The sequence below is a fragment of the Neopsephotus bourkii genome, unplaced genomic scaffold (assembly GCF_033783945.1).
Source record: "Neopsephotus bourkii isolate Nb327-2 ecotype Australia unplaced genomic scaffold, CSIRO-AGI_Nbou_v1 NB_1768, whole genome shotgun sequence".
In the NCBI taxonomy this organism is placed as follows: Eukaryota; Metazoa; Chordata; class Aves; order Psittaciformes; family Psittacidae; genus Neopsephotus; species Neopsephotus bourkii.
In genome coordinates, this window is record NW_026902242.1 from 10,917,081 (window position 1) to 10,932,690 (window position 15,610).

Genomic DNA, 15,610 nt, shown 5'->3' on the forward strand with positions numbered 1-15,610 from the left:
GAGAAACACAAGGAGCAAGGATAGTGTCAGGAAGGGAGTTTCTGAAGATTAGTGGGCTTCAAGCACTGGGATGGGGAAGCTCTGCTGTGTTTTTGCATAAGCACATGGTTTTAGTTAGTACAACTTACATGTTTTATTTAACTCTTTCTACAACCAAATCTTGCCATCTGTATTAAATATTTCTTGAGGATACAGTGGATTTTTTTCCTCTTCTCAGTTCAGGTTTTATAGCTCATTTTGAATAGATGTATGTGGAGGCTGAGATTTGGGGTGGTTTGGTTTTTAAAAAATAGCCAAAATCAGTCCATGTCCATGAATCTTTTCCCCTGTAACTTTAAACCTGTCCCCCTCACCCCTGTGGTAGTTCAGTCAAAAGTACTTGCATCATGAAAAGTACTCTTCATTGCTGAGAAGACTGTGCTAGATGTGGTGGTAAAAGAACTCTCTGAAAAATCAGGATATGAAGGGAAACTTACCCAGCCCTGTGTACAACAGCTATGCTGTGTTTGTGGTTTCAGTACTTTTTTCATGTACCCCCACTTAATTTTCAGTGTGTATTTGTTTTCTCACACTTTTGTTCTTCTGTCAGTTTTTGCTGAAGTACTGAAATGCATTCAAGGGCCTTCATTAACATTTACTCCATTTCAGTCCTGCTTTGGCTGCAGTGCACAAAGGGTCTGCTTTTCCTTGTTAAAGCAGAATCTGCTCTAAGTTCATTGATGCTAGTCAGTGGTTAAGATGCAGTGACTGAACAAACTCTCATTAGTTACTCCACAGATGTGGAAAATGTGAGCTTTTAAGGTTTAAAATACTCTCCCTGGGTAATTCCTAGTTCATGTAAGTAGTCTTATTGAAGGGAGATAACTGCTGCATTTCAATGCCGTCATAGTTGCATGAGGAAAGGCTTAGAAGACCTAATATGTAGGTCTTCTACATATTAGTAGATATATTACTTAGATATATTACTTAAAGTAAGTACATAAGTAAGTGTTGGGACATACTGTAAAATATCTACATATTAGTAGGTGTATCTATATACCTATTTTAAGTAATATATTACTTAAGTACGTAAGTGTTGGGACATACTGTGAAAAGGCCAAATGTCACTGAGGTTTTCTGTCCTAGTGTCAAGTAAACATGTAGAAAGGACAAAGAGGAGAGAATATCCAAATAAGAATGGAATTTATTTAATACTGTAAGCTTATTGCTTTCATCTCATTCCCCAGCCCTCTAAAATATCAAAGCTTTTATTGCAGTATTGAGCATATCCTATTGTAATTTGAAAATGAAGGTTAAATAACTGAAAAACCCACCCCACACTTTAAAATTTGTTTCTTAAAGTATCCGGGAGTTGCTTTTTTTTCCTTTTTTTTTTTTTTTGTTAGAATGTATCTATAATCTTTTTAGTCCCACCCTTCTCTGACTATGTACTAAGGCAGAAAAGTGATATTAAAACACCCCCAAATTTTGTTTGGCACTGAATTTCTTCCTGCATACCAAAATGATGGCAGATTAGCAGCAGTATCATTTTGTGTTGCATGTGCTGTGTTTCCTCAGATCTGGAGCTGCTGCCATGAGCAGAACAAGAAAATTGTAACATTCTCCTCCCCCTCCCAGCCAAACAGTCTGGAAGATACAAAAATCAGCAGTAGATCTGTACAAATACAAAAATATTCTACTTCAGTCTTTCTACTGGCCAGTGTGCAGGCCCTATGTACAAATCTTCCTTTCAATATCTTGTTCCTCTCCCCTGCATCTTACGGTGGTCATACTTACTCAGAGAGGAAAATGGTGTAGTCCAGGAAGAGTCTTTGACAGTCCAGCTTCTTGTTGGTGATCATGGTGGAAATGCTTCTCCTTTTCCATGAGGAGAAACACTGCAGTTTCCTCTATACCACTGCCTCTCATCACAAAGCAGCTGTGGTATTTCTTACCATCTCGTCTTTTCCATCTCTCGGGACTTCAGGCTGCTTGCCAGAGTTGACTGATCCTGAGCAGGGATGTCTTACTCAGGTGCTCACTTAGGAGTTGAAGCTGTTTTTTCATGGTCACCTGTAGTAAAAGCTGCTCTTCGTATTGATGGTAGAGGTTGTCCATTATCCTCTACTCCATTTGAATCACCAGCCACTTGGCTTCCCAGGTGGTGCTCCATGAAGGAGTGTGCAGGAAGGAATTTAGTAGTTGTTATTACAGAGCCACTCATACTAAATAATAGTAATGACTAATGTTTTCTCTTTAAGTGATAGGCACTCCTCCTCTCTGTCGATTCTAAGTTGCTTGAATCTTTGAGTACAACTATTTGGTATAAATGCTTCCCTCAGTGAGAAACCCTTAATGAGAGGAAGGCTGTGTAGGTGGTAACTATTCCACAATGAGCAGTGGCCTTTTGCCCATGCACTTTGTATGCTTAGAACTGTGTGGTAAAGATTATAGAAAGAAGTTATTGCTAAATCTACTCAAGTGCTCTGCAGTGAATCTTAAGCTTTTCAGTTCAAGAGAAAATGGCTTCCCCTCCTCTTGTTTTTACATAACCCTGTTATCATTCAAAAGTAGGTTGAAGGATCCTGTCTCTTTTCTCCCTCCTTGTTCCATCTGTCATTGTCACTAGCTGATGTAAAAAATACCCTTAAATTAACCTTCTTCAAAAGAAATTTGTGAAAGTCTGTCATTTGGGCATACTGAAATCTCTGCTTGGACAGTCAGCCTCCTCCGAGATACACTTTTCAGCATATGAAGTGATGAATTCTAGCAGGATCTGCAGTCATTTTATTACTTTGTACCTGACAGCACAGAGATCTCTAATGTTCCTCAAGTCTGGATTTTGAATGTTTTGTCTTACTGTATAATGACTAGATTTGTGTCATTCCTTCATTCAAAACCCCATTAGAATAGATCTGTCCTTCTCCTAAGGAGTGTTATATCCCATTGGTGTAGTTTGTGTTCTCTGGTGTGCCGTATGGGAACCACTATAGCACGCCATGTGTCCCCCATCAGAGATTGACATAATCTGCAGGATCTGGTCATTCTTTTCAGCTGACAACAGTGTAGAAATCCCTGTAGAAGTACAACAGAATGTATATTATCCTTTACAATTTGAATAAAATCCATCACAGTTATGAGCTGCTCTTGGGTTGTTGTATTCTCCCCTTTAGTGTCTTACTCCCATTTCTGCTACTTTCTTCCAGCAGAACACATGTTACTCATTAGTAGCATGGATGATATGGGAAACAAGAATGTTGAAAATTGTATTGAATAGGTTCCAGATGTTCGTATCAAACAAGGTTGGGTCTGCACTAAGATTTCCTTTAAAAGACTTATTAATTGGAAGTGGAAAATAATTCAATACTAAATGATTCTCTAGAATTCAAAATTTGCTGAACAGTTGCTGTCATAAAACACTTGCCATCATAAAACACATATGTAATAAGTGGTTCTTATAATACTGCCTAACCTGCTTTCCATCTTCAAAAGGCTTTTGAGGCATTAAGCAACAAAAGTTTGACTGTGGGAAGAGCCAGAATTTGCTAACAAGGTTAACTGGATGCATGCTCCAAAGTTAAACAAAAGCCCAGTGATGGCTGTGCGTGCACACTTGTGTTCTTACAGAGAAGAAACTAAAGGCTTGTAGGAGCACAAAGGTGCATAAACTGGAAGATACTTTTGACTCTTCAAGTGCCACTTCGATGGAGGTAAATGCAGAAGAGTATCTGTATGTGTTCGGAGCTGATGAGGCAGCCTTGAATTGTTCATTGGATGAACTGGCCCTTCAGCGGTGATGATAATGAATTTTGGCAAGATGTTGTTGCTGATGAAGGTGAGGGCTGTGGGGCTGGAGCAGGAAGCTGTCAGGAACCTGTTTGTAAAGGGATGAGCAGCACAACAGTGAAATCCAGGCAGGATGAGGCTGTGGCTTCACACTGGCTCTCAGTAGAAGCAGGTGGTGCAGAAGTGATAAACAATCAGATTTGTAGTGTCATAAAAAGGGATTGCTGTTTGGTTTTTTTTTTTTTTTTCAGTGTGGTAAATATGCATTTTTAGGATTTAAACTGCCTCGGAGAAGTAACTAGCTTTCCAATGGTGGCAGGAAGGAATGCGCATGAGCAGGAGGGGTCTGTGAGGGAGCTAAGAGCCAGAGCAGCTAACTTGAAAAGATGAGAGCTCTTGCTGCTCCCACTGGAGTGAGGGTGCTCATAGTGGCACCTACCTGTCTTTGGTTGGGACAGATCTGCAAGTGAAGTAGGAAGTGCTGGAAATAAAATTACTTAATGTTTAATGAATAACTCAGGCAGCACTGGGGTGCGTGCAGTGTAAAAATAGGCAATTTTATGCATAAAGAAATAGATAGATGGAGAGAAGGTGGCTTGTGCCATAGACAGGCTTACCATCAGTGGACTTTGTGAGCTAGAGACAAGTTTTGCTTTCGCTTGGCACTACCTCCAGGCATGCAAGCATATGCTGGACATGGCACTACACTCCATGTAGTGGTTGGGCATATGTGTGTATTTCAGTGCATTAAGATTGCTGTTTGGTACTGCCAGCAGCATGTTTAAGAGAAATAACGTTTATGAGAGTCTTGAGCTCCTAGAAATAGTATTACGGCTCTAGGACATAGCTACACAAGCACCTACATGAAACTTGGCAAAAATGCCCCTCTGTTACTTAACCCACCATCATTCCTTTTGTATGTAGGCAGCCTTACAACATATGTGGTCTGAATGCAGTGGAACCAGCCTTCAGTGGGTACTGTGATCTTCTGTTCTGATTTTGAGGACCAGCTGCTTATGAGGCTGATCTGAAAGCAACTCTACCAAATGCAGGAACTCTGCAAAAACACTGGTTTCTTATATGGAGCAGCTTAGAGCAGCTCTGTGCCCTGTTTGTTCAAAACAGAGCTGACAGAAGTGGCATGCCAGTGGGGTGATGGGGTTTCTGCAAGGAGATCTGGCCCACTTCCAGCCGGTATGGAGCACAGGCAGAGCGGGCATGCTTTGCTCTGCTCTTTGCTGTGTAGATAAGCTCAGCTGCACACAGTTATCCAGGATGTGAACTTCTGCTCCCTCCGGGAGTATTTCAGTCTTTCATGTCAAGCAGAACAGAGGGCCTTGCAAGAAGGGCTTGCTTAAGCACACTTGAGGTGCCAGCAAGGGAGTCAGTTACAGACAGCCTGAATGTACCAGTCACTGTTGTCTTCATGTGGATGAGTCCTCGTAGGAATTGAGGGGAAAATCCAGATGTCTTGTCTTCTAATATGGCCCATTTGTACAGGATAAAGATCAGATGAGGGCTGGAGGGGAGGATTGGTAGATGTACTGCATGGAAATTGGCATTTGCAAGGGAATCCCCTCTTCAGAGAGGGAGTTACTAGCTGTTCTCCTGAACCTTTCCTGAGTTGTTTTTGTCAACAACTCAGTTTCTGCTGAGTTCTGAGTCTTGCACCTTGTTCTTTCATGTGTGCTTTATGATAGAAACATCTTAACAAATGTCAGCTCCATTCTGGTCTGCAAGAAGGAATTCAAGGAACAAACACTCCTTGGCTCTCAATTTATTCCACAGTCCAAGAAGTGCTTGTGGAATTCAGAAATGCTTTTTGTGCAGCTTGTATAACCTGGTCTGCTGCAGGACTTGCACACCAATGGCTGGGCTAATTGATTAGTAGGTTCTCTGATCTACGCTTGTACATCAGGAAAACAAGGCCTCTTTGCTGGTTGTGTTACTGTTACAAATACTTCTAAATCCTTCTTCAACCATTACAAAAGGCAACTTTTTCATAGTTTGTGTTTTTAGTGGTTTGGTTTTGATTTGGTTTTGAACTGAGTATCATTGCTTGGACTGGTCACACTTTGTATACACATTCTTCACAGTATCACAGTATGTTAGGGATTGGAAGGGACCTCAAAAGATCATCTAGTCCAATCCCCCTGCCGGAGCAGGAACACCTAGATAAGGTCACACAGGAACGTGTCCAGGTGGGTCTTGAATGTCTCCAAAGAAGGAGATTCCACAACCTCCCTGGGCAGCCTGTTCCAGTGTTCCGTCACCCTCACTGAGAAGAAGTTTCTTCTCAGGTTTAAGTGGAACCTCTTGTGTTCCAATTTGTACCCATTTCCCCTTGTCCTTTCATTGTTTGCCACTGAGAAGAGCCTGGCTCCATCCTTGTGACACTCCCCCTTTATATATTTATATACACTAATAAGGTCACCCCTCAATCTCCTCTTCTCCAAACTATAGAGACCCAGCTCCCTCAGTCTTTCCTCATAAGGGAGATGCTCCACTCTTAAGAAGGAATTAAACCCAAATGAACCTTAAATCCTCCAGGCTGGTGGTCAGTGCTACTACCAAGCTCCTTCTGTACAGAGCAGAAAGTTTATCCTGTTTCCCAAGCACAGGCATGCATAATTCATGCCTTGAGCATTGCCTTTAACAAATATTCCTTTTCTGGGGGAGCTGGTGGGATACGTACTATGCACTGGTGGGTTTCAGGAATGGCCCCTTCGGCAGGACAAGGCACGCATGGCCCAAGCCACTGTGGAAATCTCCCTGTGCTCAGGGGCTTTGCTTTTTCCAGATGAAGTCTGGTTTAAGATGGACTCTGCCTTCTAAACAGCCAGCTGCTAGCTGTGTCGTGAGTGAACTGCCTTTGTAATCAGTGGTAATATAATTAAACATATGTGTGCACATAAGTCGTATGACCTCTGGGGCTGCAATAGCTGGATGTAGATTTCACAAAAGCAGATGGAGCTCTGCCATTTGATCAGCTGAGGGTTTGCTTTCATTTTGAACTGGATTTGAAAGAAGCATTTTACTTCTATTGCAGATGCATGCTCTCCAAGGGGGGGAAAAAAGTCATGCTTTTAGCTTATATTTCTCTTTTATGCCTTGCAGCCTCTGAACTGACTGGTTGATGCGTGTCTCATTCTTATCTGAGTGATTTTTGGTGCAAATCAGGGGTTAAGTCAATTACGTTCCCCTGTGGCCTTCTGAATCAAAAACATACAGTATCTATTACTGTCAGGGGTGGGTTTGAGTCCTTTTGGAAAAGCAGGGCTGCTTTTCATAAATATTTGTCTTTCTTTAGTTTCCTGAGATATAGTTTAAATGTAAACTGCTCCCTATGTTTCAGTTTTTGTGCTATCTTGCTGTATCACATCACGCTGTCTCACGTACTATATAAGAGTATGGCACTACATCATGCTGTGGTGATTATTTGAAAGGGCGTACACTCTGTTTTGGACTAGATATCTGTTATCAGTGTAGATAATTGCTGTCAGACACAAAATAGACTCAGTAAACAAACATTTCATTTTTATCATGTGACAGATGCCTGCTGTTTTGTACGATCTATTTGAACAACATTCACTATAAATCAGCACTGCTTCAAAAGCAACAAATCCAACTCTCCCAGATCCTTCCTGATGTAATTACCTGTGTACTAGAGATTAACTTTTCATTGTTATATGTACATGATTGCAGTTTTCAGTGCTTGGAGATAACAATGTTTGACATAAACAAATAATTCGCATCTAAGATGACCCAATTCCTCCTACCACTATCACCACTTTGGGGTTTCTTTTGTTTGGTTTTGGGTTTTTTTTTCCCTTTTTAATCCTTGATTTTTCTCCCTGGTAAAGACAGGACCACCTTCAGTTTGGAATTCATACTTAAAATTTAGACTTTCAGAGAGAAATGAACCAACAAGTTAGTGTATTCAGTGAAAATAAATGTCTTCATTTTGTGGACAATGAACATGAAGCCTCTGCTTTTGTTCCTATGTGCTTCATGACCAAAAGGATGATGATTGTTTGACAGGTGTAATCTGTGTATAGCTCTTTTCTCCAAATGATGTGCCTCTTTGTCTTCCTCTGCAGGCCCTGTGCCTAGGAGTGAATGTGTCTTGTCGCCTGTTAACAATTCGCACCCAGTCCATGCCTTGCTGGAGAGTTTCACGGTGTTGTCTGGCTGTGCAAGCCGAGGTACAACAGCCCTGCCACAAGAGGTGCATGTCCTCAATCTCAGAAATCCTGACGAGGGGCTTGGCCATCATGAAAGAGAGGTAAAGGGGAAATTGCTTTTTGTCCTGATCCCTGGCTCCAAGTGTGTCTGCAAATGGGATTGTTCTACATTAATTTACTGAATGAAGTTATTTCTGAATTGTGACCAGAAGGAAGCACACACAGTGTGTGTGGATACTTTCCACCTATGCTTTGTGCGTCATGAGTAAACCACTTCCATACCCCGCCACTCTCTCCATCACCTTTCACAACCACGAAGTACACTTTAAAAAGGTGGCAGGGTGGGCAAAGGAAATAAGAAACAGATTTAGATCTACAAGAGGCCTTTGCAGAATTGGCTGCCTTCAAAAGCAGATCGTTTACCTAAATGTGTTGTAAATTAGCATGAATACCTTTGGATCCCTGCCAAGGCCACTATAAACAAATGTTTAAGTTCAGATTCTTTTACCTCTGTAATACATCCTTACTGTTTCGCTGTGGGGGGACTGCCATACAGAAAGCAAGTGTTGCTGACTATGGAAGTACGTAAGTACAATCCAATTATTACTTATTTATGTATGTTGCACTCAGAGGGACTAGCAAGAGCTTCAGCTGCTCTGAAAGCAACGGCACAAGCAGAAAATTTTTGATGTTAACTTGTGCAGTACTGTTGTTTACTCTCAAAACACATCGAAACAGAGTGCTGAAAAGAAAACACTCATGGCATGACAGCTGAGCATCTTAGTTCATATCCTTATAGTATTACACACACAAATTGTGTGTCCTGTGAGAGCAATGGGCAAGTACGCAATTAGCAGAATTTGTAATGAGAGAACAAAGATGATGATCTTGCAGGCAGGCAAAAGCTTAGAAAAAGAGGGTCTATTATCTGTGCTGAAAGAACTTTTAAGAGGAGTCTTTTATATAAAGTGATTTAAATAAAGGCAGATACTCTTGGACATAATCAAAGTCCTTCCATTGGCTTCAATAGCAGCTTTGTTGGGTTTGTGGTGTGTTCAGCTCAATGTGTCTTGGATGCATCCATGAAACTTCAACTGTTGTGTTCACTTTCAGTGTATATACTGTCTGAAATGTCTGGTGTATGATGAAAAAGTTGTTTACTGTTTTTTCAGTAGGCATCTCATGGGTTGCTCTTAATCAAAAATGTCAGGTCTTTCTCAGTTCAGCTGTCACTAAATGGATAGAAAAGCACTTTGGGTTTTTTTGCGGGGCTCGGAATGATGAACAGAGATTTTTATATTTGTTTTGTTTTGGTTTTGAAAGCCTTTCTTAATTTGCCAGGCACTGGATTGTCGTGTGATGAGTACACTGTGAATGCCTGACAAAGCATAGGTACAATCAGGTCTTTGGGCGTGAAAGCTAGAGCTGTGTGTGATTCTGCTATATATTTGTCATTGCCTCTTTCATCACTCAGGGACCTTTAAGTCCGTTAGCGAGTCATAGACAAATTTAATATAGGAGGTGGTAGGTCTCACAAGGTGATCATAAATTTTGTTGAAAACAGGCAGAAGAGTGCTCTCACTGTGTGAAGATGGGATAGCGGGAAATGGTAATTTCTTAGTTACTAAAGGGTGCCGAGGGGCAGGATGGAGCAGGCTACAGCTGGGGCTTGTGCCTCCTGACAGACCAGAATGAATCAGCTCAAAGAGCCCATTTGCATAACCCTAATTTTTGCTCTGGTTTGATGCTGTTGGCACTGCTTGTGTAACAGTGTGCACACAACGTGAGCAAGTCACATGTGCACAAGGCTGCACGCTGTGCCACTGCTGTCTGATCCTTGATAGAAAGACATGAGATTTAAATATTTGGCTTGCAATAAAAATAATTGCTGTCTAGAAGAAAGAGGCTGCTTGTGCCTCCTTTAGCATGCTTACAGTAAGAAAGCAGCTTGTCCCAAGCTGTCCTTTCCGTGTGCTTCTTTGGTATACCAAAGTGTAGAGCACAGAACATGCTTAAGGATTTGTAGCCCCTTAAGTTCCTTCCCTCATCTCCCAGCCAGTTTCCAGTCACAGCCCTTCCTTGGAGATAGATGGCTGCTCTGAAAATGCACAGGAAGCTAGAGCAAAGCTTGCTGGCAACAGTGTCAAGCAAAAGAGCGTAAACAACTTGGAAAAATCAGATTTTACTTATAGGATCAAAGCCGGGAAACAAAGCAGAGCAAATGTTATCTTTTCCATTATTGTAAAATTCGGCTCCAAGTGGCCTTTTGTCTTAAAGTAGAATGTACCCATCACCTCAGTTACATTAGCTTGATTTACCAACTGAGGTATTTCCTGTTGCCTGCAAATGCTGATAGCAAAGGTAGAGATCTATTTCTCATCCAGTATTTCCAGGATACTCCAGAATAAAACCAGTCGTTTTGTTTGACAGTGCCTTAGTTAGGTTTAGCAGCATCAAAAGCATGTTTAAAATAAATCCTGCACTTGTTCAGAGGTTGAAGTTCTGATAATGTGGAATGCAAAATCTGAGAATCTTTAAGTGAAGGCTTTCTCTGGGGGAGGAGGTCAGCTTTTGTTTTGTTTTTAACCTGCCCTGTGCTAGATGCTGCTAAATTACACATTCCTTACTGGCTGGGAGGAGTGTAAACTTCCCCTAGCAAATTCCTTTGAGGGCTTATGCATTAAACATACTTGTGCAGTTATCCTGGTTCTCATAAAAATGTGTATGCATTAGTTTAACTCATTTTGACACTTGTGTAGAATATACAGGCAAATGCTAGCAAATCTAAGTATAGGAGGGTGGCTGATACAGAGGGGAGGGCATGGAAGGGACATGTTCCTCCTGTGATACATGCAGGGATTCTATAAAGATTGGTAAAGTTTGGGTGCTTTTTCTTCCCTGTAAATGTGAATAGATAAAAAAGGTGAACTGGAAGTTTCTGGGTTTATGAGTTCTGAACAAACTTTGCAAAACTACATCAGTACTATATTGCTTTCATGTTAAGGCTGAAATCTGGTCCTATCTGTGATCGAATGCTGTGACCGTATCTGTGATCTTCAAGGGATTTGTATTTTATTTCATTAATCCCTGTTGGGATGAAATCTCATTTACAGAGACTGTGAAGGCACTTTCTTCAAGTAAGAACCCCAAAGTTCCAATCTTTTTCAAGTATTTCTTAGAAATGTCTTATCACAATTCATATTGACCGTGCTTTATCATAGGAAATAGAATACGGGTGCATGTAATAGCCACAAGTGTTTATGTTGAACTTGGCATGAGGAACGCAAGCCTTTTTTGTTTGTTTTATTTGATCAAGTATTCCTGGGGAAGTGAGTGCATGTGTGCATTTCTGTTCTCTGATCTGGGTCTCAGCTAAAAGCCAGCAACTACTGAACTCTACCCAAAGCTGAAGAGAAAGTTACTATCTACACGGTTTCAGTTTCACTGGTTTTAGAACTGAAATAGTTGTTTTCTCATGGAGCTGCTTGTTCTGTTATAAGAAAAGGTTATTGTTTGTGGAGGCACTTGGAAACTGGAGATTGCACCAGAAAAAAATGCATCTAGAAAATGTAAAACTTATTTGAAGATGAAGTTATCAAGTCCTAAGTTAGTGGAGGATTCTTGTATTTTACCTGTCAGTTGGATTTCCCTGAGCTGCTTCAGGCATGCAGCCACAATTGAAATAGCTGAAGGCAGAGCAGTGACATATAAAATTACTCGTGTGAATATTTAGGATTGAATACATATGAATACATGGAGACAGAGTTCCTGGCAATGGATTCACTATTGTTTTCATCGATATCCTCATCTTCAATAGCTTTTATGGCTGATACAGATGTTCAACACATGTTACGTGAAATGAAGGCAGGAAAATCAAGGACTCATCTTTATTTCTATAATTTTGAGTAATGCCACTGAGGCTTCAGTAATTTGACAGATTTCCCCCATGGTTTAATCACTGTTACTTGGCAACAGTTTCAGAATAAAAAATATTTTCCTTTGAGAGCAAACCTGCTATTAAAATGCCTGTTAGTTCCTGTGGAGCTGGCTGATGATAATAGCCAGGTACTTATTAGTGATGTATCTCAGATTCCTGAGCCTGACCCACTTCGAAGTCATAAAATGATGGGCAAACTTATGTAAGTCCGGTGTTTAAGTACTTTTTGAAGAGATCCTCTACATTGTAAAAACGTGACAGGAAGAGACTCTGGAACAGTCACCTGATAATGTATTTCTACATCCTGGCCTTTGCAATGCATCCTGAAGTCAAGATAATTCCTTTGTGTCACAGTGGTTATGTATTTTAGGACTATGAAGACAGGGACAAGGAGGCTGATGAAAACCTGGTTCATTTTGCCTATGTTTCCACATATTTATTCTAGCTCCCAGTGCGTTCATTGTAACTGTTCTCAGAAATCTAACACAAGAGCTTTACCCAAGGCTATGTCAGGGAAAAATGTTTTTTTTCATGCTCAGGCATCCAGAGATCTGGGGACAGCCTTGAGATTCAGCTGTGATAAAGGGGCCACTTACTGAGTGTGGTTTAAACATGCTGACCTACTGCACCAGGGCCATGGTTGAGGGGCCCTGGAGGTCGCGTGTTATCAGCAGGCAGGAAGGGGATCCAAGGTTTGTTATTTGACAGCTGGAGTTAGTGACGGGTTTGTTACCTAGTCACTGGCTTGATTCCGTTTTGTTTATTTCTTCCTCTAAGAGTGCATTTGTTAAAGCAAGTTTCCATTTAGCATCCATCAGTGTCTGCTCTAGGCTGTTTCCTGAGACTTTAGGATCTCACACAGTAAAAATAAGTTCAGCTTCTTTTTCTACTGCGGCTTTTCAGTGCTAAACTCTCCATGTCAGCTTGACCAGCTGCTCTAAAACTGACAAGACAGGCTGGTTTGATTTGTATTTTTGAAGCACCCTGCAGTTTGGGCTTAATAATCCAAATTAAAGTAATTGAATCATTATCCAATGCAGTCCTGAAATTATAGCAAAATAAGAAGCTCAGGAACAAAGAGTTTGTTACTTCTGTGAGATCAAACCTTTGAGTAAGACCCCAGACTTCACTAATGTTAATATTTGATTTGTGCACTGCCAGGTCACTTGGCTGTACAAATGTGATGTTTCTGGTGAGCTGAACAGAACATGTGGTACAGAATTAAACTGGGAAGTAAAGGACATGTTGCTTGGTTTGCAAGGCTGTATTGCATCTGCCCTATGCTCATTTACTGTGGTGTAGTGCAAAGCCTGTGCTGCTGTTCATGGGTATATTTGGTACTTTAGGTTGGCCAAAAGGCCTTTGTTCTGAAGAAAAACAGTTGCTGCTTTAGAAGCTTTCAAAGATAAAACAAAGCACTGTGCCTGTGCTTCTGCCGGGGTACAGACCAGATCTGAACATTGCATGGGAATGTTGCTGCTCTTGAGTCTCAACTTTCTGACCACCCTTGCTTGGCAGCAGTAATGGATATCTAGCTATAACAGCAGACATACAAATGGCAGTGCAAGTATATGCAGGGGTTTAGAACTAGGCATGGCATGAACTAATAGAAGAGTAGGGCAGGTGACTGTATTCCTGCCTAGTCTGTCTGGGGGTGAAGGAGAGAAGATGGCAGTATCGGAGATGCTTAGTTTTTCTGTGCATGGGGAAGTCTGAGGTGAGACTTCTGATGAGAGAACCGGTAACTTGATGGCAAATGATTTTGTTCCAAATGTGAGAAGGTAAACCCTGAAGACTACAACTTGGAAGACGTTTGGTGGAAGTTGGGGCTGATCTCATCCAGCTTCATGGGTCAGCCAGTAAGAGTGTCTTCCAGGAAAGACGGCCTTTGTCACTTGGAGTGTGACATCTAATTAGCCAGCCAGTTCTGTACGGGGAGTTGACAAACTCCAGTGTAGTTTGGGAAACAACTTTGGCTATTGGGGAAGTTCTTCCCCCATGCTTCCTGTCCTGTGCCTGACTTTGCAGTTTTGCTGTGGCACATACGCTGTACTTTGCTCATACTGGCTTCCCCAGCTGTCAGGGTTTCAGTGGGGCTGTAGATTTTTCCTGTTCCTACAGTACTGAGTGGTACTGCATGTTTCTGTAGGCCACTGTGGACATTTTAAGATACCATATCTGGGTCTGGGTGGGAGCATGATATTCAGGTTTTCCAAAACATTGGTTGGCTTCAACCTCTTATATGCAGGCCAGCTCTCCTGTTACATGGAGCCCACCAAGATCAACTTGATCACTTTCACCCTGTAACTGCTTGTTCCTTGGTGATCTGTGGCTCACAAAATCATGGAGAGGCATCCTTATCAGTCCAACTAGGACGTGCAGTGTGGCAGTGGAAAATCAGTTTGACTGCCTGCAAACCTCTGTGTCAAGCTTGAAGTTGACTGCTGCTCTTTATCACCATCTTCTTTCATGGTGTTTTGCATACCACTTGTAAGAGCGAGGGAAGGGGGGCCCACATCAGAAGACCGAGAATGGGAAGCCCAAGTGAATTACTACTTCCACCAGTGCTCTATGCCAGGAAGGTCTCAGAGTCAAGTTGAAATGTACTCCAGGAATACCCTGTATTTGTTACTTGGAAAGCAGTAGTCCCTCATCATATGCATCTCTTGATCCTGAGTATTTTCCAAAGCTTGCCCACAGTGATAGTTCCACTGGCTCACCAGTGTGTTTTCACAGGCTGTTGTTACTCCCTTTCCCCACAGCCTTGTTCAAACGCCCTTTTGAGGCTGCCTGGGTGCTGGACTGAATCAGAAGTGAAGCACATGGTAAACCTTAAAGCTCTAAATGATACTGACAGCATGCTCCACAGAAATTGTAATCATTCAGTGCCTCTCTCAGATGAAGCCATGTTTACTGAAAGCGGCAGCTTGCATGCAGCTAAGATGCTATATGGCACTGATGTCTTAAAAGGAACACTGAATTGCCATGTCTCTAAAAAACAAAGAAACCAACAGCCATCCAGCCTCTGTTTCTTAGAGCCCTTACAACCCTCTTCCTCCTCTTCATTAGCACTTTGAAGCATCTGTGCTTACATAAAATCCAGCCTTTTTTAATGTGTTTTTTTCATCTTGTTTGCTCTGGACTGCAGGGTTTGTGGGATGTTTTTAGCCAGCTCTGGATTTGCTGGTCATTGGGATTTGGCAGTCTTTTCAAGTCCTGCCCACCAGAACTGCCAACGGAAGTCATGTGTCGGCCAGAGGAGTCTGTTTGTGCAGAGCCTGCTGTCCTGCAGGAGCGTGGCTTGGTGCATGCCGCCCTTAAAGAGGCAGCAGTGACTTCTGCCTTGGAAAGTCATGGTATTTTCCACGGTTAGAAGAGGGACTGTTTGCTGTGCACAGGAAGTGAGACCTGTTCTCAGTTTCAGAGCTGCTTGGAGCAGTGACTGAAGCCATGCCAAGGCCCAGCACAGATAGCTAAAGGGTTCAAACAGAAGAATGTCAGAACGACTTCTCTGGTCTCTCATATTGTTCAGTTTTGCTGACTGCTATTTAAAATGACCTGCTGGACGCTTCTCTTCCTCTGCTTCAATTGCCCAGCACGTACTAATACGCAGTTGTAGGACTGTAGAGGGAAAGGGGGCTACTGCTGCTGTCTTTACTAGATGAACTCTTCTGCTGCTTGTGTGTGTAAGCACACTGTGCACATTACTCACATGTTCTCTTAG

At 41.9% G+C, this 15,610-nt stretch overlaps 1 protein-coding gene across 2 annotated transcripts in view; it reads left to right on the top strand.

Annotated features, from left to right (window-relative positions):
* TGFBR3 (transforming growth factor beta receptor 3) overlaps positions 1–15,610 on the top strand; it is a 116,602-nt gene that overhangs the window by 41,906 nt on the left and 59,086 nt on the right. For both annotated transcript variants that reach the window (XM_061379237.1, XM_061379236.1), the window contains exon 3: positions 7,866–8,050. In XM_061379237.1, the coding sequence (XP_061235221.1) occupies positions 7,866–8,050 (185 nt within the window). The remainder of the gene's footprint in view (positions 1–7,865; positions 8,051–15,610) is intronic.